Source organism: Bos javanicus, chromosome 7 (assembly GCF_032452875.1).
Source record: "Bos javanicus breed banteng chromosome 7, ARS-OSU_banteng_1.0, whole genome shotgun sequence".
Taxonomy (NCBI): Eukaryota; Metazoa; Chordata; class Mammalia; order Artiodactyla; family Bovidae; genus Bos; species Bos javanicus.
The window spans coordinates 80,013,406-80,039,481 of record NC_083874.1 but is presented as its reverse complement, the minus strand read 5'-3'; the positions used below and the strand labels follow the sequence as shown (position 1 = coordinate 80,039,481).

The following is a 26,076-nucleotide window of genomic DNA, read 5'->3' as shown; positions in this document are numbered from 1 at the left end:
ATTATCATTGGATCAAATTAAAATTCACAGTATTGCTAAGAGTATTGCTACAAATACTTAAAAACAATCATGTGATTCTTTAGGATTTAGTCTTTGCAAAGTGTTTTTTTAAAAGCTATCACTACCAGGCTCCTCTGACCATGGGATTCTCCAGGCAAGAATACTAGAGTGGGTAGCCATTCCCTTCTCCAGGGGAATCTCCTCCACCCAGTGATGGAACCCACGTCTTCTGCATTGCAGGTGGATTCTTTACCATCTGAGCCACCAGGGAAGCCCCTTCACCGTCCTACCCTGGGGTGGACAGGACCTGATGGTAATCCTGTGGGGCAGGTAGCCAGAGAGGATGCGGTTCCCCTACGACTGCAGGTCATACACATGACCAGTATTTGTTGGGGTCCCAGGCCTCCAGACCCTCAGTTCAATCTTACCTGCAAACAGTGTGGCCAAATTCTTATTTTACCAAAAACATTGTTGGAGATGAGACCTCCAGGGTGTGTAGTGAGAAGTTCACAGAGAACCACACATACATTTGCTCCTTCCCAGCCAAGTGTCTCAGCAGGGACTCTTAGAGTGAATTAATCTTAATCCCATACTCACATATACAGCAGTCCACCAAAGCCAGCTTTGGGATAACTGTAGCTGTTATCCAGCCAACTGCTTGAGAATAGGGTGCTATGGCTAAGTCAGGGGATGGGAGTGGGGGCTCTACTACACACAGGAAATTGAAGGGGAGGCTGATGCTTCTTTTTTTGTCCTAAATCCACCAGAGTCAATCTCTGTATTTTTAAAACATATATTAAAAGTCTTTATTGATTTTTTTTTAATAATATTGCTTCTGTTTTATGTTTTATCTTTTGGCCAAGAGGCATGTGGGGTCTTAGCTCCCTGGCCAGAGATCAAACCTGCACCCAATGCATTGGAAAGACAAAGTCCTAACCACTGGACCACCAGAAAAGTCCTTTAAAAATTTTTTATTTCAGTATAGTTGCTTTACAACATGGCATTAGTTTCTGCTATATAGAAAAATGAATCAACTATATATATACACCAGAGAAGGCAATGGCACCCCACTCCAGTACTCTTGCCTGGAAAATCCCATGGATGAAGGAGCCTGGCAGGTTGCAGTCCATGGGGTCGCTAAGAGTTGGACACGACTGAAGTGACTTAGCAGCAGCAGCATACATATACACATATCCCCTGTTTTTTTTTTTTTTTTTCCTTCCCTTTTAGGTCCCTAATTGAATGTTTTCTTGAAGGTCACACATGACCAAACTTGGCAGCAATCAGACCTTGCGTTACAGCCACCTACACTCCCTGCCTCAAGTCCCACAGCCTTTGCTTCCCCATTCAGCAGGCTACTTTATTCTTTGTCCTTAAACTACTTTCAGGTGAAAGAGGAGGCACAAAGTTGGATAAAGGTAGATGAGTCAGAAAGCTCTGTAATGAGAAGTTTAGTGGTGCAGCCCTAAAGGAAAGATTCCAGCCCTTTCATTTCTCCATAACTGATCATCTAAGATAGCCACCACTGCAAACTGGAATATATACAGAGTTCAGAGGGGCCAGGAAGTGGTTGTCCAGAGCAGAAGTCGTGCTGTTCTGCGGGCCCTCCAGGGGGAGCTGAAACAGTGCACGGGGTGTGCTTTTCCCCACCTGAACAGTATCCGCTTTCTGCTTCTTTTGTTAACAATATTCCAAGTTTTCTTTGGGAAATCGACATGTCCCCCCATACTTTCAGGTCACTTGGTTCCCACAGAGCTGACCTCAGTCCCCTTCCTATAGTCGGGCACATGACTCATGTCTGGACCTTCAGAGAATTCCAGTTCCTCCCACCCTGCGACAATGACTGGCTCTCCCAGAAAAGCCAATGAGTCTCAATCCCAAAGTTTTGTAAAACTGTATGGGGAAGGTAGGTCCTATTTCTGCTGGGGTTGCTAGCCTGGCAGTATGTAAGTCTAGAAGAGCAGGGGTCATTTTTTGCTTTGACAGAAAAACCTGTCAACACAAAGGCAAGCAGGAAGGAGAAAAGGAGACTGAGTCTATGTAACATCATTTGAAACTCTGGATCCAGCTGTGCCTGAAGCTAGATTACCCCTGCACTTTGGCATTCAATAAGCCTATGAATTCCCTTTCTTGCTTCCAGTTTCTACAGGATTCCTGTCATTGCCTCCAAGGGTTTCTGCATTGTTGGCAGAGGGGCAGGGCTGGGTACCACCACAGTCTCCCTGGCCTGACTTAGAATGTCCATGGGCTGGGCCATGTAGCCTAAGGAGGAATGGATGCAATGTGCTTGGTTTCATTTACCATCAGACCTTGTGAGTTCTTTCTTAGAAATATAGGCTCAGTGTATAGGAAGACCATGGACCGTCCAGTTCAGATTCTGAATCTACCTTGAAAAGTCATGAAACATCTTAGATCTTACTTTTCTCTTAACATGGAGAGAATATGAGATAAGCTATGCTATAAGGTTGCTTTTAAAATTGATGAGTATACACTGTCTGGACCGTTACAGATTCTCTAAGAATGTCAGCTTTGATTACTATTTTATTTGCAGTTGCTGCTGCTGCTGCTAAGTCGCTTCAGTCGTGTCCGACTCTGTGCGACCCCATGGACTGTAGCCCACCAGGCTTCCCATCCATGGGATTCTCCAGGTAAGAACACTGGAGTGGGTTGCCATTTCCTTCTCCATTATTTGCAGTAGTGGAACCCAATTACCTAGGATTCTGTGAAGTCACAGAATATCTAAAGTCCCTGGTGTCTACACAGTTTAAAAACACAGCTTGTTCCCAGTTGGGCAGGAGACACTGAAACGGGTAGTATCAGTAATCTTTTTAGCCTGTTGCTAAAACCCCAGCTGTGCTCTTTCACACACAACTATTTACATGATTGTTGGTAAGCCTTGATTTTAGAGGTTGATTTTTAGGCAGGCAAGTGGGAAGATTACTAGGTTTGAGGTTTAAAGTATGGTTCAAAGCATAGTTGCACTCTTTATCTAAGCGTCCCTGGTTCAGTCATTTCCAGAATTTCAGAGAAGACTAAAGTATGAAGATGATAATACTCACCTTCACAATCTTTGTGAGGATTAAACACCATGAAATGTGTAAAAAGTAGGCACAGAGCAGACAGGCTACAATAGTACTGGGTTGGCCAGAAAATGTTTGGATTTTAAGTACTTACAGAAAAACCTGAACAAACGTTTTGGCCAACCAGTTATTATTGGGGGACCATCCTGCCCCTAGACCCCAGCCTCTAATTACCTTCTCTTGGCCTCTTCGTATCGAAGGCGCAATCTGACCTTCTCCGCCAACTGATTGTTGCTGCTGGTACCGAACTGGAGGAAAGAACAGGTCAGGAATTACATGGTTATGGTGGCCAGGGCTGAGCTGGGTTTCGGGGGCTCCTGAGAGACTTGACAGCTTGTGTGGGAAGGAGCTAAAAATAGTACCCAATTATTGAGCTGGCTGCGGGAATCGCAGGGAAGCTAGTTAGGAGAAAAACATTTTCTTTCCTTCAGGCCTGGGAAGAGCCCCCAAAGCACACATTTATCACTTTGAGAAGAGAAGCCGAGGGCTCGGAATATCATCTTGCAGCCCCAAAAGGCTTGGAGTTCATTCAGGTGGTAGGAGCGTGGTGGACCGCTGGCCAGGAGGAGACAGGCACGGCCACCACACGAGAAAGCCACGCTGGGCCCGCTGGGGAGGGCTCCACCACACTCAGGGGGCCTGCAGCCCGCAGTGCAACAGCGAGTGACAAGAGTGTCCTAGAGCTTGGAAGAAGGCACACGGTTCCTTCACAAATGCTTCACCACAGGTGGCTTGTGGCTGGACAATGGGTGGTGTGAAGATGGAGGGGGCAGCCCCGTTGGCCATACCAGTCTGTCAAACAACTCCGAGGCTCACCCCATCAGACATGAATGGAGCTTCTCCTCACAAGTGGGAATACGACTATGGAGACCCTATGGAAGAGCATTTAGGCATGGAGGCTCGTTCATTCAATGTCATCTGCTCCAAGAAAAAAGCTCTTCTAAGTTACGGATTGCCATGGGTCAGTCCTGCTCTGAGGCTTTCAGGAGCGATGTCTGGACAGCACTTGAACTATTCATTACTCTAATCAGGGCTAAGCTTTTGAACTGGGAGGCGAGCAGCTGTCTGAAAGCCACATGCATTGGTCTGGGGTGAACAGGAGGGAACTATCTTCTGCTTCTCAGCTGGTGAGAGGAAAACAGAATGGCGATGCTAATCAGCACAAGGAAAACCTGAGAAAGACCCTTCAAACATGCTTTCTGTGCAGCATCTAGAGATGCGTTCCTGGGACCAGCAGTCAGAGCTGGCTACCCCTCCACGTCGTCATCTCATGTCATCCAGAGGCCAAGAGGTCTGCAAGAGAAGGCTGGGGCAGCACCCAGGCTCAGAGAGTGCCTCGGGCTCTTGGGCAAGTAACAAGAAGGGTACTCCGTTTCTCGGGGCCCCGGGGGCATGTGCTGTGTACTCACACTTCCTGAGATGTCCGTCTGGGAGCTCACGTCCAGGTACTGTTTCGGCAGTGGGAAACCCGAACTCTCCAGAGAGCTGCTGCTGGACCACAGGTCGGAGTGGGAGCCTCTGTCGGTGCGGAAGCCGTCCTTCAGCATGGCGAGGCTCTGGAGCAGGGAGGGCAGGCTTAGCAACACCCCCTCCATGGAGGGTGCTCTGGGTCTGTCACTCTCTAGGAATCTACTAGGGGCCCTGACACCCCACTTCTCCTGTAAAGAGCTACCAGTGGGTGGGTATCAACTAGGTGCTGGGCACTGTGCCGGGCCCTTTGCAGGGGAGAAACCACTGTGGACAATGGCTTTGGAGCTGCACAGCCTGAGTCAGGATCCACTGCTCTGCCACTTCCTAGCTGTGTGCTCTGACCTTGTTGATTAACCTCTCTGTGCCTCAGTTTCTTTTCCTGCAAAATGGGTCCTATCTCACAGGGCTATCATATTGACTATCATATTGTTTAGATAAGATGACCAGTGTAAAGTGCTGGTTTGGTCAATACTTAATAACTGTCTGTTTTACCATGATCTTATTTAATCCTGACTGCAATCTTACAAGGAATAACCTGTGATTATCCCCATTTGGGGCTTCCCCGGTAGTGGCTCAGTGGTAAAGAATCTCCTGCAGTGCAGGAGCCTCAGGGAACCCGGGTTTGATTCCTGGGTTAGGAAGAATCCCTGGAGATGGGCAGGGCAACCCATTCAAGTATTCTTGCTTTACAGAATCCCATGAACATAGGAACCTGATGGGCTACAGTCTGTAGGGTTGCAAAGACTTGGACACGACTGAAGTGACTGAGCAGGCATGTGTGCACCCCCATTTTATCCATGAGGGAGCTGTTATGTGGAGAAGCTGGCAACTGACAGAGCCAGGATTTGGTCCTGGTCTATCTGACTTAAGGCTTGGCACACTTAACTGCTAAGCATGAATGGAACATGCCTCACTGTCCACTAATGCCTGGTTTCAGTGTTTTCGCTGGGCTGCGGTCCTGGTAGGAGCTTTGAAATTATTCTGTTTGTCACAGAGTGTAAAGCTTCCCTCATCAAGTCATGGGCTTCTGAGTTAGGTGTTGATGGGGTTGAATCTTGGCTCTAGTGCCTACTCTCTGATCTGTGCAGTCTTTTGCTGTATGCTGGGGATAACCCAGCACTGATATAAGGGGAAAGTGAGGCATGGTGTGGGCCAAGTGCTTGGCACAACTGCCTGGCAGAGTACATCACAGCCATCACCATTAGTCAGTTCCCAGCACAGAGTCGGAACATGCAATGAAACGCTTACAAGGATGCTACATCTTGATGCCAAGGTTAGTGATGCTGAAGCCAGCTCCCACCATTTGGTTCTGTAAACCAGACAGCTAGAGCTGGTGGCCAGGATGTGACCTTTAATCTTGACCAGAGGGCTTCTGTTCTGGCTCTGCCACTGCCACTGGCTGTATGACTTTAGGCAAGTCACTTCATGCCTCTGAACCTCCATTCTCTTCTCTGAACTCAGGGATCTGGCAACACATGGAAATAGCCCACCTGAGTCCTGCCTGGCACAGAAAGGTGCTCAGGAGAAACTGGGATGGGGCCCCCGTCACTGGGAGGTCTTGTACCTTAATGAGGTCTTGCTTCTCCTTTTCTCCACAGGTGATGGCCTTTTTGATGGCTTTTGTTTCTCTCAGAACAGCCTGAGCTTCATCCAGTTTGTAGCTGCCCTGAGCATCTGACATCTTCTTATCGATTCTAGGAGACAGTCAAGGGGAAAGGTCAGACAAAAAGAAGGTGATGGATGGGGTTCCACCAGGGAAAAAACACAGACCACAGTGCTTTAGTCCTGAAAGAAGTCTCCTTTCTGTCCCTTCTTCCTCAGGTCCTGCCTATTGGATAAAGCACAGAAGGTCCCTGTCAAATTACAAATGTCAGTGTTAGGCTGCAGAAGCAACACCGTTCTTGAAGTCAACTCTTAGTGGAAGCCTTCCCTGATCATCTCCGGGGTCTCCAGGCTGGGCTAGATGTTCTCATAACATATCTTGTAGAGCTGTGACCCTCCACTCGGTACGTTGTGTTATAATTAATAATTTAGGCGGTAGTGTCATCTGATAAGCTTGAATATGTTTGAGTAGTTTTATTATATAGCACAGAGCCACACTTTTTTTTTTAATGTGATCTTCTTTTCCAATATTTATTTATTTGGCCGAACTGGGTCTTAGTTGAGGCGTGTGGGATCTAGTTCCCCGACCAGAGATAGAACCCAGGTCCCTGCACTGGGAGTGTGAAGTCTTAGCCATTGGGCCACCAGGGAAGTCCCGTTTTTTCCCCTTTTAACATTATTTTATTTTACTGAATGAAAGTCTTTCAATTCTATAGTGCTTTACAATTTTCAAAAGGGTTCACTCACACACATGATTTCCTATAATCCCATAATAATGCCTTTTTGCCCTCTACCCCATACCGTCCTGTCCCCCTTCCCTCTCTCCACTGGCAACCACAGTTTGTTCGCTATACCTGTGAATCTGCTTCTTTCTTGTTACGCTCCAAGTTTGTTGTATGTTTTAGATTTCACATATAAGTGATATCATACAGCATTTGCCTTTCTCCGTTGGACTTATTTCACTTAGCAAATGCCAAGTCCATCAGTATCATTGCAAATGGCAAAATCTTATTCTTCTCTATGACTAATATTCCACTGTATGTATGTACCACATCTTCCTTATCATTTATCTGTCGATGGATACTTAGATGGCTTCCATATCTTAGTAATGGTAAACACTGTTGCTATGAACATTGGGGTGTGTGTATCTTTTTCAATTAGTGATTTTCAGATATATATCCAGGAGAGGAACTACTACTAGGTCATGTGGTAGCTCTATTTTTAGTTTTTGGAGAAATCTTCATACTGTTCTGCATCGTGGCTACACCAGTTTACATTCCCACCAACAGTGTACAAGGATTCCCCTTTTTGCACATCCTCACAAACATTTGTGTTCTTTCTGACGATGATCACTCTGACTGGTGTGCGGTGATACTTTTACATTTCCCTGAAGATTAGCGATGTTGAGCATCTTTTCGTGTTCCTTAACTCAGGTCTCTCAACCTCAGGATTCTTGGGGCGGGATCATTCTTCGTTGTCGGGGCTGTCCTGTGCATTGTAGGATGCTCAGGAGCACCCCTGGCGTCTGCCCACTAGATGCTAGCAGCATCTGGACCTTGAGTTGTGACAACCAAAAAAATGTCTCCATATTTTACCTAATGTCCCTTGGATGGGAGGAGCAAAATCACCGCTGGTGAGAAGCATAGCCTTTAACAAGCATTTGTTGGGCTTCTCTGGTGGCTCAGTGGTAAAGAATCCATCTGCCAGTGCAGGAGACGTGGGTCCGATCTCTGGTCTGGGAAGATCCCACATGCCATGGAGCCACTAAGCCCATGTGCCACAACTACTGAGCCTGTGTTCTAGAGTCCAGGAGCTGCAACGATTGGAGCCCGTGCACCCCAGAGCCTGTGCTCCGCAACAAGAGAAGCCACTGCAACGAGAAGCCTGTGCCCTGCAACTGGAACGTAGCCCCTGCTTGCCACAAAAAGGGAAAGGTCAGTGAAGCAGCAAAGACCCAACACAGCCAAAAGTAAATAAATAAGTAAACTATTCTTAAAAGTATAATAATAATTAAAAAAAGCATTTGTTGAAGTTAATGGCCACACAAAGGAAAGGTTAGAAGGATGAAGAAACCCCTTGCTAGCACTTAGTAGCATGACCTTGGGCATGGCCCTCATGCACAGGGAGCCTCAGCTTCCTCCTCTGAAAAAAACCTGGATAATGCCATATGCCTCGCCCATGTTCACCAAGCTGTGAGCCATGTTAAGAGGGATAAGGCTGGAACATGAGGTGGGGAGCTAGGAAGTATGAGACAAATGTGAGGGGTTATAATACTTTCAGACTGGGGAGTCTGCCGGCTCATCCAGGCCCTACACACAGGTTCATTTTGATGGAGGAAGATGGAGGTGAAGAGGCACGAGGCCATTTTCTGAAGATCAAATGAATCCTATTGGTAGGGGGCCCAGCCCTCTTGGAGAAGGAGAGCTGTGCTGTGGACAAGGCTCTGAGCACAGAGAGAAATTTTAACTGCTTCACACTTTCATCAAAAGCCCGGGCGGAGGTTTCAGTGCCCAGTGAAGAAAAGGAAGTTTTGTAGTCTGAGGGAACACCACAAACCCATTATTTCAGGATGAGATACCACTGCGAGGCATGCTTTTCTGGCCTTCTAGAGGCTGAAGTGTCCTGGGCTAAAAATAACCTGAGTGGGGAATCACAGGTTCTCATCCTAGCCTCCTTGTCTGCAATCAGGGAGGGGTAAGGAGACTTGTCTCATGGCCCCATACCTTCAGCCTCCTCCTCGGAGGAAGACAAAGCCCCAGTTATGTCTCCCCACTAAAAATAGCCTGTCTATGCCTTTCGAGGACTTGGGCCTGGGTGAGCCTGCCAGGTCAGCTAAGACTGGTCTCAGATCGAGTTTGAAAACTTCGTCTACAGGGAGCTTTCCCAGCAGAGGCCTGACCAACATGCTTGGTGGAGAGAAGGCTCCCCCTAGAGCTGAATGTCCTGGGGCCAGACGTGGCCCTGTCCCAAATGGAAAGGGGGTCAGGGGAAATGCTGTATTGTCTGAACCTGGCTGGGGGCTCTGGGCAGGGGGCTGTGCCCAGCTGTCCCCTGCCAACCGGGTGAGGGTGGCTTTGAATCCTCAGCAGGAAGAGACAGAAGTGGTCTGTCTTCAGGGCCTCGGGCGCCTCACATGGCTTCTACCTGACTGCTCTCAGGGGCTTTAGCAACCCAGGCTCTGGAATTTGGCTCCAGAGAGGAACTCAGACTCTCAGGGACTGGGGAGTGGGGGGAGCGGAACAAAGGGTTACCATTATGTACTCAGTGAATGAATCCTTTTTTTTTTAAAGGGAAAGAAAAGTTGCGTGGTTGGTGGGAAGGAGAGGGTGTGTGTGTGCTGGGAGGGGTAGGGAGCGGGAGACGTGTGTTTTAGGATTTCCAAATTACACGGCTGTCCTTCTCTAAGCTCTTGAGACAGTCACACCCGGCAGCCACAGAGAAGCAGGGCAAAGGCTCTGGTGGTAGCCAGCTCCTCTGGGTCTTGTCCAGCCAACTCTCACTGGGCAGGGTGGCTCTGGGGACCAGCAGAGAGATGCTGTCTTGCCCACCAGCCCCAGGGTTGGTATGCCTAGTCTTCCTTATTTACAAGGGCTCAAGGCAGCTGACAGGGCCAAACCCCTGGCTTTGGTCCTGATTTTTCTTTTCAGTCTTTTCTGAGAGGTCTGCTTCCATCCTCAGCAACCTTTCTTTCTTTTAAAATTGGGTTTTCTGACCATGTGTGTATGCTAAGTCACTTCAGTCATGTCTGACTCTGTGACACCATGAATTGTAGCCCACCAGGCTCCTCTGGCCATGGGATTCTCCAGGTGAGAATCCTGGAGTGGGTTGCCATGCCCTCCTCCAGCGGATCTTCCTGACCCAGGGACTGAATCCATGTCCCTTGTGTCTCCTGCATTGGCAGGTGGGTTCTTTACCACTAATGCCACCTGGGAAACCCCTTGCTGACCACGAAACAAATGAGTTTTAGCTTCCTCCAGGTTCCACAAAGACAGGATGCTAAGAAGTGCCTGGACAGTTCCCCAGTGGACACTGAATGGCAGTCCCTTGGGAGAGGGAAAGGGGCCTGATGTTTTCGGGGTCTGAGGGGTTTATCTGGGATGATGCCAGGAAGGCAGGTATAAGGACATGAGTTTCAAAACCCAAGAGTCCCAGGTCTAGCTCTGACACTCTCGAGGTCGGCGCTATTTGCATCCCCATCAAGTACCCTGGCCTATAAAGGGAAGCAGAATAAAAGCTGCTCGAGTAGAGACGATGGAAGGAGGTGACTGGTGCCCAAGGCGAAGGCACAGTTCATGTGAGTTCCTTCCCAAGTCCAAACAGCCAACTATCTAGAGGTCACCACCCCCTTCAGCTCACCAGGTTTTCCCTACGTGCCAGGTACGGTCATGCGCTTGACACGGATTTTCCAATTCAATGTTTACAATATCCTATTTTTCAGATAAAGAAACAGAAGCTCAAGGGGATGAAGCAAAACACTTTCATGTTCGCTGGGAACTAAGATTTGAACCCAGGCCATCCGGCCCTGGCAGCGACATTCCTAACCCTCTCTGCCAAGGTGCGCATTAGAGCAGAAACCTTCCTCCACAGGGAACACGGGGGCGGCTTCCGGCCCGGGAACCCTGAGAGGCCTTATCTGGGCCTGATATCAAAGGGGTGGGGGTGGGCAGGCTGAGGGAGGGGGAGAAAAGGAGTCTTGTCTTTGGGGTTTCAGCGTCAGCTTACCAAGCAACAAGAATGATCAATGCTGCTACAGGGTGACAGAGTGGTAAAACAGGTTTGTGGTGGCTCAGAGAATAATGGCAAGTGTTTTAACCAGAAGTTCCAGAGCACCTAGGAGTTGGGGGAGGGGAGTGGTGGTGGTGGGGAAGTGGCGGGGCAGACATTGGAGGAATGGGGGAGGGGAGGAAGGAAGAGGAAGGGGGAGGACCTCTGCTCTGAGAGTGAGTAGCCCTTAAACTATGTGCTCAGAACCTGCGCCACTACCTTGGAAGACTCATGAAGCCATTTGCTTTACAGGAATTTTCTGAACTCACATTCCTGCCCCTGGCTGCCCTTGGCACTGCTGGAGACTACCAAGGAGCATAAAGTGCAGCCCCTTGTCATGATGAGACTAGAAACTGGCTTGAGAGGCAGGACCGGCATATGTATAGATACATACCTAAACAATATATATCTATATAAACACAAAGCCATAACACATAACACAAAAAGGCACTCTAGGCAATCTACAACATAGAGCCATGTTTCCTTATATCCTGGTGGCCCACCTGGACAATCGGGGTCTGAAGAGTGGGGCGTGTGAACAGGAATCCACCAGCCCCACTGGTCAACTCCCCTCGAGAGTTGGACCATAAAGAAAGCTGAGTGCCGAAGGACAGATGCTTTTGAACTGTGGTGTTGGAGAAGACTCTTGAGAGTCCCTTGGACTGCAAGGAGATCCAACCAGTCCATCCTAAACACTCAGATCCAACCAGTCCTGAGTGTTCATTGGAAGGACTGATGTTGAAGCTGAAACTCCAATACTTTGGCCACCTGATGCAAAGAGCTGACTCATTTGAAAAGGCCTTGATGCTGTGAAAGATGGAGGATAAGAGGAGAAGGGGACGACAGAGGATGAGATGGTTGGAGGGCATCACCGACTCAATGGACATGAGTTTGAGTAAACTCTGGGGGTTTGTGATGGACAGGGAGGCCTGGTGTGCTGTAGTCCATGGGGTCGCAGAGTCAGACACGACTGAGTGACTCAACTGAACTGAACAACTCCCCTCGATTCATAGGACTTGGAGATAAACACCCAAAGGCTTGGGGCTGTGGCCAAGAGTAGTGAGGTGGTTTGAGGTCTGGAGAATGAGGAGAAGGTACAGTCAGGGAGAGTGAGACAGCAGTGTCTAGAGAAGATGCTGTCTGTGTACAGGTGACCTCACTGGGAATCTAAGCAGACAGTCCTTAGAACAGAGACATCTACTGACCGTCCTCTTTGGAGCTTCCAGGAGGGCTATGAGGCACCTCTGTAATGACTGTCCCATGAGCTCATCACACGTACTGAACATGACTCAAGGCACAAGTCTCAGTGATATGAGTGGTTTAATAACAACAATAAGCTGACACTCAGGAACATGGACTAGGTGCTTCAGTTTCTCCATCTATACAAAGGAATCAGCTAAAAGCACATTCCTTACAGAGTTGTCATGAGGGGTCACCCAGACAGAAACACTGGAAGTGCTCCCTGGCATGGACTACCTGCTTAATAAATCTCTGCTAGTATAATCATAAAAGTGACAAGGAGCACGTCTTCTCTGAGGAAACAAGAGAGCTGCATGTCCGTGGCTGCACGTCAGCTTCTAAAAGTGAAAACTACATTTGGTCAAAGTTCTGGAAATCTCTTCAGCCACCTGCAAAGTACAGTGTGCACGGCATGGAGCCCACTCTTCTAGAAATCCGTTTGCTGGGGAAGGGCTCCTTGTTTCTTCTGGCAGCGTACAAGCCAGGGTCATTGTTCACTTTGGGGGACCATGGAAAGAGCTGGTTTTGTCCATGTGCGTATCAGATTCTCCCCCATCTACAGGAGGGGAGGAGTGAGGTGCCCAGACATGCCTAGCGATACTCATTTCTGTGGCTGGCAAAACTCAACTGAATGGAACAGACTTTAATGACTTCTGGAATTCAGAGGACCGTGAGAACCTGAATCGGAAATGAGTTCCCTTTTCTCTTCCTAAACCTCAAGCTTGGGGAATGGGCTTCAGTAGAATAGAACTGGAACTGAATGATTAGAAAGCCTCGTTTCAAGGAGGGTGGAATGAGAATGAAGGAGAAGGGGACAGAGAGGATGGGAGGAGAGCACAGATGAGGGTAACCCCATACCCTGCACCATGACGTGGACTTACTTCTTCAGTGTCTGAAAGCCGCGCTCTTTGAACTGTAGCTCCTGTTGCAGGTGAACCATCTCTCTCTTCAGCTTGTTAACCTGGATGGCAGAAGACCACACGGAGAGTCAGAGGTGGATATTAACCCAGAGCCCCCAGCTGCCCCTGCATAATGACTCAGGTCAACATCCCCTGGGCACCCCTCACTGATGTTGCTGGGGTCGGCCTCCCAGTCCGGTGGTCCTGTAGGTCATTCTTAGCCAGCCCTTGCTCTGCAGAAACAGGAAGTCGACAGGACCCAGCTGACCTGTGCTAGAGTCTGGCCTTCCCCCTGACTAGCTGGCTGGCCTCTCTCATGCCTGGCTGGCTTCTCTCAAGCCATGTCATTGCTTCTGTGAGCCTCCCCTTCCTGTTTCTAACAGATAAAGATAATGGCAATTTCCTGGGCTGGGCATTACTTAAAGCAGGTACTGGATTCGCTAGTGTAGTGCAGGGAGGCGAGAGGCAATGTAGTAACTTAATGTGCAGCCCTGGCCAGGGAGCCAGCTTCAGCCTGCAGAAATGCTTTGGCTTGCAGTCTTACTAAATTTTTAAAAATTAGTTGCTGATGGGCATCCCTGGTGGCTCAGTGGTAAAGTGTCCACCTGCCAAAGCCAGGAGACACAGGGAACAACGAAGCCCGTATACCACAACTATCGAGCCTGTGCTCTTGAGCCTGGGAAGTACAACTACTGAGCCCTCATGCCACAGTAACCGAAGCCCGTTCGCCCTAGACCCCATGCCCTGCAGCAAGAGCAGCCCCCATAATTAAGAAGCCCGTGCAGCACCACTGAAGTGTAGCCCCGTTCGCTGCGACTACAGGGAAGCCCACGCAGACCAGCACAGTCAAAAATAAATAAATAAAAAATTTTAAAAATTAGTTGCTAATAATTAAATATTGAGCTGTTTCGCATACTAGGCCTAGATACACAGTTCTTTTATGAAAATACTTGAAGATGTGTCAATGCAGAGCCCATGTTCCATCATGGGCACAAGAGCACAGAGCTAAAATCCCACTATCCTTTAGACAAGAATACCCTTCTAGGCTACACAGTCCCTGCTGCCTCATCTCCAGCCGCTTCTCCCCTTTCACATTTTCTCACAGGCATCTGAATTTGTAGTAAACCCATGTTCACAGCACTGACTTCACCTTGAGCAGGTCATTTAAGTGCTGGTCTTCAGTCAGTCTCCACATCAGTAAAGGGGGAATAAAACTATCTGTCCCCTAAGGTAATCAGGAAGTAATTAAATACGATAATGCAGAACAAGCAGTGGCTAGGAAGAGAGCACCTTCCATGAAGAAATTTGGGGTAAGCCTGAGTCCACTGTGACCTTGAGCAAGTTACTTAATCCTGCCAAGCCTCTGTTGGCTCATCTTTAAAGTGCAGATGGTGACAGTGGCTACTTCACAGGGCTATCGCGAGGGCATGAGGTATTACTCATGGAGCATTTAGCACTACGCCTGGTTAGAGTGATTGCCTGTGAAAGGGTAGCTGCTATCAGGAAAACGAGGGCTACTACAACTCCTGCTGTTGTTACGTAGGGTCTTGTTAGTCAGCACCAGCTGCCACTGCCTGGCTGAAGCATCTACTCTGGTCTTGTGGGTAGGCTAGTAGCCCAGAGCTGCCTCAGGGACCCCCATCAACAGCATAAGCAGAGACGACCTACCCGGGATTTTGCTGTGGCAATTTCAGCTTTCAGAATCTCAGGGTCATACTTAGAGCTGGATGACGAGCCAGAGACCACTGCAAAAAGAGAAAAAGGAATTCTGTAGATGAAACATATTTTGGTCAAGTTGGCTTATTTGGCCATCTAGATAAACCCAGAAAGGAATGACTATTAGCAAACAACCTAAATGCCCAACAAAGGGGAATTTGTTAAATAAATAGGGTATACGTATAAAATAAGGACTGTACAACGTAAGTGATTTAAAACGATGGTGTGGGGACTTCCGTGGTGGTCCACTTGGTGAAGACTCTGCACTTCCATTGCGGGGGGTGCAGTTTTGAAGAAGAAGATTCTGCATGCTATGCGCGTGGCAAAAAACAACCAAATAAACGATGGTGTAGAAGGATACTAAATACTTAGGAGATGCCCAAAACTTACTGTTAAATAAAAAATAGTAATTTACGAAAAACTACAAAGAAAGAATAAGTTTGAAAATATACAGAGGTAACACACACACACACACATATGTGGAAGGAGACAAGAAAGATTATATTTAGAGATTTGGATGCTGAATAAAATTAATTTTCATCTTTGTATTTTTCTATCTTTTCTACAACTTCTAACACAAACATAATTTTCTAATCAGAAGTTGTATACCTCAGAGATATTGTGGGTTTGGTTCCAGACTCCCATAATAAAGGAATTATCAAAACAACAAGAATTTTTTTGTTTCCCAGTGCCTATAAAAGCTTTGTTTACAGTATCGCAATCTATGAAATGTGCAATAGCATTATGCCTTAAAAAATGTACATACTTTAATAAAAAAAAAATACTTTATTGCTACAGAAAGCTAACCATCATCTCACAACGCCAGGTTGCCACAAACCTTCAATTTGTAAAATCCACAATCTCTGTGAAGTGCAATAAAACGAGGTATGCCTGCAGCTGTAATCTTAGTGCATTTTAAAAATAGAATTTCTTTGTGTCTTGATAAAGGATTTTAAGGCTTACAAAAATGGACACAGAGTGATCCATCTAAAAGGAAGGAAAATGAAATAAACGTACAGCGAGAGTGAGGAAGCCAGTGGCGTGAAGCTGGGCTCACTGCATGCCATGAGGTCCCATTTCTGACCCGCCGCTGCCACAGACCTGGCTCGGAGCTTCCTACCTGCTGATCTGAAGAGGAAAATGGGCCCTGTGTACGATTTATGGTGTCTTTAAACACAACCCCACTGTTCAGGAAAAGGGACAGGCACTGTTCAGGAAAAGGCCAGAGAGGCCAGAGAAGCGTTCTCCTGAGTCCTTAATCTTATGGTCTGAGCAATTTTATCACCTCCCCTTTCTGTTTAACATCACTTGCTGGCACCTGGATTTTTCTGAGGCTAAAGAGGCTTATTTGGAGATTGTGGGCAATTTTCCGTGTATGGAGGTAGAAGGAACAATCATGAAGGGGCTGCTGCTCTGCTCTGTGGACCTGGTTTAAATACTGGAGTGGACCTTTTGATTTGCTGCCATTGTTTAGTTGCTAAATCATGTCCTACTCTTTTGTGGCCCCATTGACTATAGCCTGCCAGGCTCCTCTGTCTACAGGATTTCCTAGGCAAGGATATTGGAGTGGGTTGCCATTCCCTTCTCCAGCGGATCTTCCCAGAACCAGGATTGAACCTGTGGAAGATTCTTTACTATCTGAACCACCAGGGGGGACCTTTTGATTATGCTTGTGCAGTGTGTGTGCTCAGTCGCATCCAACTCTTCGTGACCGCATGGACTGAAGCCCACCAGATGTCTCTGTCTGTGGGATTTCCCAGGCAAGAACACTGGAGTGGGTTGCCATTTCATTCTCCAGGGGATCTTCCCGACCCAGGGAACAAAACCACACCTCTTGCATCTCCTGCATTGGCAGGTGGATTCTTTACCACTCTACCACCGGGGAAACCCCCGATTATGCTTTAGGAAAGTTAAAATGGAACACTGGGGAGTCTGGGAAATAAAATTGTTCTGCGTAGAAACTGACAAGATGTCCTGCACCATGGGCAGCATTCCACCTCTGCTGAGTTTGGAATGATGGTGATGGTGACTAAGGCTGGGCTTTCTCAGAAGAGATGAGTAGAGGAACACCTGGATAGGAAGGACCCCACAGCCCTTGTTTTGAGCATGGAACAGGGATACGTGTTTTGTTTCTAGTTTGAAGCTTTCACTTCCTGTGCTCTAACTCCTTCAACTCCGCTGGAACTGGGACTTTCAGAGGAGAGACCTGGTTGGATACAAAGTTGGAAGCACTGACTTAGGCAACTGCCCAGATAGGCACTTCCGGACAAAATTTTAAGGCCATTGACGATCTTTGTTACCCACAGATGGTTAGTGAAAACATGGTGCAAAGATGAGAGTCATCAGTGAGGAAATAAGATACACCGAAAAAGAAGTGTGCCTGTTCTGTGAGCACCCGATCCTGCAAGTACCCTGTTCACCCATGCTGCTGGGCTTGGCCTTCACTGGGGGAAGTGTTAAGGGGAGCGTGGTAGCAGCCTGGGAGAGCCCATGAAACATGGCAAGTCCTGACCCTAGCAAGGAGAGGGTGGCTGTGGGGACCATTGCTGACAGGGCAGATTGTGGAAGGCAGGAGCTCTTCCATGGGAACACTCAGAAACCCTCAAGGGAGAACCCAAGAAGGATGAGACTCTCTGCCAACGGGGCCACCAGGGGCTGGAATCATCACCCTCTCTGAAGAATCACTGTGACATGTACTGTTTCTGTCCAAAGCTGCAGAAATAGGATGTGGCTTGTTATTTTTTAAGCAATCTTTTTGTTGAAGTAAAAAAGTACATATAGGAATGGAAAAGCACACAAATCATATGTGTGCAGCTTGGTGGACTTTCACAAAAGAAACACACTCAACTGACCAGCACTCCCAAGAAACAGGTCATGAACTTCCTTTCTGTATCCAGGTCCCCTCAGTGACTCACAACAAAATAATCTCATATTCAAACAGGACCGTATAGATTGCCTTTAAGATGACATCTTTTTCTAGTTTTTAATTTTTTAGTTTTTATTCAAGTTATGTATGAACACTCTAACAGTCTATATAAAATTCCACATATTTTATACATCCCAGATTTGCTATTAAAAAAGAGCATTTCCCAATCCGCTAATCTTACTAGCAAAAAAGGAACCATTTCAATGGGTTCAGCCAGTTTCTTGGGCATCCGACCCTGTGTGTCTGATGATATGCAAGCATCACTGTTTCTTGATTTTTTTTTTTTTTCTGTTTTATGCATCATGTATTCATTTCTCTCTGGAGGATGGAGTGTTAGACTCACTCCCTTTCCCAACCACTACCCCACACAGGGCACCCCCTCTCAGCTCCTCATCTTCCTTACAGATAACTCTGGCCAGAGACACCTTCAGTGTTTGTATTACTCTTACTCTGTAAACGCTATTCAGGACCAAGGCATGTAGCCAACTTTGCTTACTTTTTCTTTCCAGCACATTTTTGGGGTGGTTTTTCTTAAAGTTAATAATTATCATTTCTAGGTGTGCTTACTCTCCACACATTTATCACTGAGCAACCTCACACTTGGCCAGTTATCTAAGTCTCCTCTCCCTGAGTTCCCTTCTTGGGCTCTGCCTCGCTGGGTGTGTGTCTGTATTCTCCCTGCATGGCTGGCATCCTGGGACTCCCCCCACCCTCACCCCCACTGCCTCCGTCTCTCCTCCTTCCTAAATTCCATGTCTTCCCCCTGTGACTACCTCCTCATTTTGGTAGAATATCACTTCCAGGAACTTCCTGAGAAAGGAAGCATGAAGGAAATAACACTTTTGGAAAACGTGCGTGTAGAGTCAGACGTGACTTAGCAACTGAACAACAGCAATAACATCCATGATTTAAAGGTAGTTTTGCTGGATATAGAATTCTGGGGTAGAAGTTATTTTCCTTAAATGTTTGAAGGCATTGCTCCATTATCTTTTAGATTTCCAGTGTTACTACTGAGAAGCCAGGAGCTATTCTGAGTCCTGATCATTTTTGTGTGACCTAGTTTTTCCTCTCTGAAAGCTTTTAGAATCTCGAATCGTTCCCCGTGTTTGAAGTGGCACAATGATATGTCTTTGGTGCGAGTTAACTTTTATCCTCTGTGTTGGGTGCTCACTGAGCGCTTTCAATCTCCTCTATCAGTTCTGGGAAATTTTTCTAAATTATGTCACTGATGCTTCTCTGTTTCTTCTGCTCTATCTGGAGCTTTCATTACTCGGATAGAGTTCTTGGCCTGATGCTATTTTTCCATCTCATTGTATTTTTGTTCTGCTTTTTAGAAAACTTCCTCAGTTTTACCTTCCAGGCTTCCTGTAGGTTTTTCATTTCTACTCCCGTAGTTCAATTTCCAAAGGCTCTTTTGTGCTCTCTGAACGCTCCTATTTATAAAATGCAGCATCCTGTTTCACTTTCACGGTTGTGAGCTTTGCTCCATGTTTTCTTCTCCACGCACACTCTCCATTTCCTACAAGGCCTCCCCGCGGCCAGGTGTTTGTTTCATCTCTACTGTTCATGTAAGAGGCTTCCCGTAGATGTCCAGAAACTCAGCCGTCTGCTCACACTTAAACCGGGGACCCAAAAAGCTGGCTGGAGCAGAGTTTGTTGGAGATGGGTTACACGATTCACTGTGGGTTGTGTGGTATATGTGATTTATCTGGACTGTTTCATCCAAGAATCCTTGCTGTCGGTGTTTTTACATCTTTTCTCTCTATTTTTAATGTTACTGATGTACTTATTTGTGGCTGTGCTGGGTCTTTGCTGCTGTATGGGCTTTTCTCTGGCTGCGGCAAGCAGGGGCTACTCTCTGGTTGTGGTGCTCGGGCTTTTCATTGCGGTGGTTTCTCTTGCTGCGGAACAGACTCTAGGGCTCGCGGGTGTCTCTAGTGGTGGCACACGGGTTTAGCTGCTCCCCGCCATGTGGGATCTTCCCGGACCAGGAATCAAACCCATGTCCTCTGCATTGGCAGGTAGATCCTGAGCCATTGGGCCACTAGGGAAATCTCATCTTTTCTGTTTATATCTCTTTTCTCTGAAAAAAAGAGACTCAGATTCCCCAGATTCTTCTACTGTCCAGCCTGGCAGGCAATAGCCTGGTACTCTTCTGGGAGTCAGGTGGTACATGCCGGCTGGGGTCTCAATCCTCAAGTTCATGTTCACTTGAATACCATGTTTTCAGTACGGTGCACCTCAGTTTTGAATTTGCCTGGTATCCTGTGGTCCAGAGACTCTGTTTTATTCTCTCGTAAAAATAAACCTCCTTTTTCATCAGTTTGGAGATAGGCACTGGCCTGGGTCTCACTGATTTGGGGAAGAGATCTGGTGGTCTGTGTCTCAGAAACAACTTTTCTCCGGTCTTCTTTGAGGGCCTCCTAACTTCATTCCCATTCCACAGAGACAGCCACTGCCTCCAATTCCTGACGCTTTTGCACATGCTCCAGGTAGACCAGAGGCCTGTTTTTTCTCACTGTCAGCCCAATTCCTCCTTTCTCTGGTCTGTCAAATAGGCTGCTATCTGTCCTTCCGCCTTTAAGTCTCCACATTTTATTGCTGCCTTTTCCTCCAAGTCTCCCTGTCCTTGTGCATGTATGCCTTAAAAATCTCTTATCTGACATTTTCTTAGTTTCAAGAATGAGTGAAAGCACGTAGGTGGTTCAACTGGCATTTTTAGCAGCAAGGCGCCCAGTAACTGATTTTCCAAATGGGAAACCAAGGTCTGGAGGAGGAAGGAGCATGGTGAGGTCCCAAAGAACCCAGCTCTCCTGAGCTCTCATCTTTCAGAGGATGGAAGAACCCCAGTGTAGCCCTCAAACCTTAGAATTTGACTGGCTGACTTGGGTTAAATCAAGAGAATTGGTTTTGAAGTCAGATGCTTATGGGTATAAAAACTAGTTCTGCCACTTTTTAACAGTGTGACTTTGGGGAAGCTACTTTCCCTCTCCGGGCCTCAGTTTTCTTATCTGTAAAATGGGAACAACAGTATCTTGTAGGATTGTGTGTGTGTAGCAAGGTTATTTGATACAACATATGTACAGTGGCCAGCATATCACCCTGCAGAAATTCGACAGATGCATGTTAAATGAGAGTTCTCCTCTCATTCCCCATGGGGTGAGAGACTGTACCAGTGATGACAACAAAGCCTCCTTCCCCAAGGCAGAGCCCCACCTGTAGCCAAGCCCTACAGCAGCCAAGGCCAGGTGACAAAACTCTCACAAGCCCTGACAGGCCATCTGAGTTAGAGGGAGGCATGTGACCTCACCGGTCTATCAACATGCCAGAGAGCTTGACTTGGAAGGCAAACCTGGTTTGTCAAACCCTAAGAAAGTCATGAGGAGCCTTGGGTCATACCTGTTTCACTAGGATGCTTGGGCTGAGGGATGCCCCCATCCCTTGCTGATTTATATCTTAGAACTAGTGATCTGAGATGATTCTCTTTTTTTTAAATTTTTAATTGGAGGATAATTGCTTTACAATGTTGTGTTAGTTTCTGCTGTACAACAATGTGAATCAGCTATAAGATACATATATCTCCTCTCTCTTGAGCCTCCCTCCCACCCCCATATCCCACCCCTCTAGGTCATCACAGGTCACAGGGCTGAGCTTCCCATGCTATACAGAAGCTTCCCACTAGCTATCTATTGATTTCTTCTTTAACATTCAAAATGATGGTGTCTTTGAACCTGATGGAGCACTCAGTAGTAGCACTGAAGTCATACGACAGGACTGCCTCAATTACTTTCTATAAGGAATTGTTTATTCTTACTGGTTCCAGGGATTGGTTTAAAATCTTGGTCATTTCAATGCCAATGAATTAATAATATCAAATAAATATTAATATTATCTATCGTGAGCTTAAGAATGTGATAACTAGTATTCCAAGTACAAATCCCGTAACACACCGGTGGAAGGTAACACTATTATTATGTCAGTTTTATACTTATTTTTGGCCACACCACACAGCATGTGGGATCTTAGTTTCCTAACCAGGGATCAAACTCCTGCCCTCTGCATTGGAAGCACAGAGTCTTAACCACAGGGAAGTCCCTGTCAATTTTACAGATGAAAAACTTCATGCAGAGAGAAGCAGCATCACTTGTACAAAGTTGAACAGCTAGGAAGTTGCATATCCTGGACTGGACCCCAGCAGTCCAGCTACAGAGTCCACATTCTCAAAAGATTATGTGATGTATTTCTTATCAGGAGAATATTTATTGAGCTTTTAATACATTCTAAGGGAATTGTGCTAAGTGGTTTACCTAGACCAGTGGTTTCTGGCTGGGGGCAACTTAGCCCACCCTGGGGCAGTGTCTACACTCATTTTTGGTTATCACAACTCTGGGTGGGAGATACTATAGGCAGAGACCAGGAATGCTGTTAAATATCCACAACACACAGGACAGCTCCCACTAAGAATGTGTCACTGCTGCCACTTGGCTCTTTTCCCCACCCTAAATTTTTATTTTGAAACCTTTGTATCTACTGGAAATTTGAAAGCATAATGTGATGAATATTGATAGATCCTTCACCTAGATCTACCAACTTTTAGCATTTCCCCATATCTGTTCCGTCTATCCCACCCTCCACTCTTATTCTCTCAGTAGGATGCCTGCCTGGATCATAAAAGCCCTCAATAAATGATTATTGGGAAAAACCCATCCCACATCCAAAACCATCAATGAGTCATTGATCTCACTTAGACTGACATCATAGTTTTTTCGTTTACCATACCCGCACCACCCCCCACCCCGCCGCCCCGGATTTTTTTGGAATTAAGTTGCAGACATGATGTCACATGAATGTCTTAGGAACAGGACATTCTCCTACACAGTTACAAAGTCATTATTATACTTAAGAAAATCTTCCAATTGCCTGAGAATATCTTTATGGCTGCTTTCCCCTCCATCCATGGTCTAGTCAAGGTGCAAACACTTCACTGGGTTTATGCCTCCTTAGACTTTTTTCATTTTGTAATCTAGAACATTGCCCCTCTTTCTTTTTTTTTTCACAGCACTATTTTTTGTAAGTGTGTTGGGTAATTATCTTGTAGGATACTGTGCAGTATGGATCTGTCTGGTTGTTTCTTCATGATTCGATTGAGAGTAAATGTTTTTTTGTCAAGAATCCTCGGTGATGTTTTTTTATTGCATCACATCAGAAAGTATATAATGTCAGTTTGTCTCATTATTGGTGATGCTAATTTAACCCCTGTGTAAGGTGGCGGTAGCTGCAGCTCTTCAACATAAAAAATACATTTTACCCCCCAAAGATAGTAAGTTATTCAGGGTGTGATACTTGGGTTCCCTGTATACATCCTGACCTCCAAAATAGGAAGGTTTGTTTTTTTATACACTATGTCACTGTTTCAGACTACAGAAAGAAAAAAATTATCTCTTTGAATCTGAATTTCACTAGGGATATTAATATCTCCCTCCAGAGCTCTGGTAAGAATAATGCTATGGACTTGGACTGAATTGTGTTCCCCAGAAATTCATATATTGAAGTCCTAACCCCTATTGTAATAGTATTTGGAGAAGGGGGCCTTTGGGAGGTAATTAGGGTTAGATGAGGTTATAGGGATGGGGCCCTTATGATGGGATTAGTGTCCTTATAAGAGACACCACAGAGCTTGTTGTTTTCTCTTCTCTCTCTGCCATGTGAAGACACAGTGAGAAGACAGGGAGAGGGTCCCACCAGAACTCAACTGTACTGACACCCTGATCTCAGGATTCCAGCCTCCACAACTGTGGGAAAATAAGTGTCTGCGGTTAAAGCCACCTGGTCTGTGGTAATTTGTTATGGCAGTCCCAGCTGATTAAGACAGATTAAGTGCTAAAACCCTCATGATGGTCTCTAGGACATTATTTGACCTAGAAACAGCTAATGAGTATAATGCAGTTCTTTTCTGTAATCTGAGATTCTGGGTTTTTCCCTGAGTTGCCAAGGAAAAGGGCAGGGCTGGGACACTGAGTAACCTACTCACTGTCCTCCTCCCAGACCAAATTTCTCAAAGTGGGGGCTTCACACAGGGGGAGTGTTTGATTACCCAGCCAAGGCATGGAAACCCTGACACCATCTTAAAGCTGGCCCCTTGGCCCAAACTGCAGATGTTGGGGGAGAGGATTGTGTTTGTAACTTATCACCTCTTACCAGCTGTAAGACCCTGGGTATGCTATCAGTCTTCTCTAAGCTGCAGATTTTTCATCTGTTACAGGAAGATATTAATTGTGCTTCCCCACAGAACTGTTATGAGAATTAACTGAAATAACATATTCAGACCGTAGATGAGCATTTAGTAAGCACTCAGTAAACATAGAAAAGGATTAGCTATTAAAAATAGTGGCAGAAGACCAAAAAAAAAAAAAAAACCCCAAAACCCCAAAACATCAGAAAAGGTCAATGGGCTCTTTGAGAGCTATGGATCTGGTATTTCCCTACACTGAGAATGAAGGGACTGGGGTGCCTGTTCTCCTCCTGCAGACATGAGGGTGAACAAGGGAAATGGGAAATTTCCTCCACTAGGAAATACCAACAGATGTATAAGCAGATGTACTGTGATAGTGCTATGAACAAAATAAACAGCCATTACAGAGGCTAATGCTGGGGAAGGGCATCTGAGGATGGAGTTGTCAGAAGCAAGCCTCTCAGAGGAGATGACTGGAAGGGTGAGAAGGAGCCAGCTGTGCAAATGGATCAACAGAAAATCCTTCTAGGCAGGGGAGCAGCAAGGACAGAAACCCCGAGGTAGAAAGGTGTAGGGCAGGCTAGGGAAGCAGAATGGGTGTGCTTAGTACATCTAGACCCTAGTGACTGGGAGCATCCGTGGAGGTGGGAGTGGCTGGCAGGAGTCTGATCACATGGGGCTGTGTATGGAAAGAGTAATGCAAAAAAATACATATAACATAACATTTACCAGTTTAACCATTTCAAAATATACATTTCAGAGGCCGTATATACATTTACACTGTTGTGCAGCCATCAGCACCATCCACCTCCAAAACGTCTTCATCTTTCCAAACTGAAACTCTGTACATTAACCAAAAACTACCCCTGCTTCTCCCAGCCACTAAAGGGCTTCAAATAAGGAGACAGGTAAGTCAACTGGCATTGTGAGATGAAAAATGAATGAAAGGAAATGGAATGAAAATGGCAGATGAATCATAGCGAAGCACAAGCAGGAGCAGGAAAAGGGTGGTGGTTTTTGCAAGGAGTGGAGAGGAAAGAACACAGGTAGATCTGAGAAGCATTGAGAGGCAATACATGCAAGACTCAGTGTGGCCATTTCCTCTTCCTTGAGGTCATGTTGGTTGGGGTACTGGTGGTGGGAGGTACTCACAGCTGACCTGGGAGCCAAGCTTGTGCTCCCAGACGGCATGCAGCTGCTGATACTCCTGCTGTGCAAGCTCTAAGCGCTGCTGCTTCACCTGGTAGATTTCCTTTTGTGCACTCAGGGCCTCCTGGGCCACCACCAGGTAATCCTTCAGCATGTGCTCCTGCTCCCGCCGCCACTGTACCCGGGGATCCTCGATCTGAGTGGTTTCTGGAACAGACCCCAGAGATCCTAGATTAGCACCTCAAAAATGTCTGTTGAGTTGGTGGCCTGTAGAATCTACCAGACAACAAAAAGTGTAATAAATATAAAATTACAGTAAATGTAAATGGGTTAAACTTGCCTTTTGAATAGCAGAGACTCTTCATTTGGATTAAGCAAACAAACATACACAAAAAACCAGGATCAATTTCCAAACCTGCAGTTACTCAGAGAATAGCCAGAATGAACAGATGTGAATTCTACTGTAATACAGAGAGGTTCAATGATATTACAGATGCTTAAAGTCATTCATTTCGGTAAATAGTAAAGGAAAATAAAATAACTGATATTTCAAAAGATGTACAGAATACTGTGTCCACACAGTATGTAAATTAGAACAGCCTTCCTAAAGGGCTATCTGACAATGAAAATCAAGAGACTTAAAATGTTAATACCCTTCATCCAATAATTCCTCCCATAGTAATTTATTACAAAAAGTAATAAATTCAGGCAAAGATGCATTTGTATAAAATCATCTTCATCATAAACAAGCACTTATTTAATGTTTACTCTATGCCAAGCACTATTTCATTTACTTTGTATCTATTTACTCCTCTAATCCTCACATTAACTCTATAGAGAAAATTCTTTTATTACTCTGGTTAAACAAAAGAGAAAACTGAGACATAAAGAGGTTAAGTGACTTGCTCAAGGTCACACAAGAAATTACTGCTGAAATATGTATGCTATATTTACACAATACACTAAAACAGCCATTAAAAATCATGTCTTTGAAAAAAA

General features: G+C 46.1%; 1 protein-coding gene across 1 annotated transcript in view; it reads right to left on the bottom strand.

Moving 5' to 3' along the window:
- Positions 1 to 26,076, bottom strand: part of WWC1 (WW and C2 domain containing 1) — a 157,890-nt gene that overhangs the window by 46,793 nt on the left and 85,021 nt on the right. Inside the window, exons 3-8 of the mRNA XM_061424279.1 lie at positions 25,081 to 25,284; positions 14,723 to 14,799; positions 13,037 to 13,116; positions 6,115 to 6,244; positions 4,490 to 4,636; positions 3,255 to 3,328 (exon numbers count right to left, since the gene is read on the bottom strand). Of these exons, the coding sequence (XP_061280263.1) occupies positions 3,255 to 3,328; positions 4,490 to 4,636; positions 6,115 to 6,244; positions 13,037 to 13,116; positions 14,723 to 14,799; positions 25,081 to 25,284 (712 nt within the window). The remainder of the gene's footprint in view (positions 1 to 3,254; positions 3,329 to 4,489; positions 4,637 to 6,114; positions 6,245 to 13,036; positions 13,117 to 14,722; positions 14,800 to 25,080; positions 25,285 to 26,076) is intronic.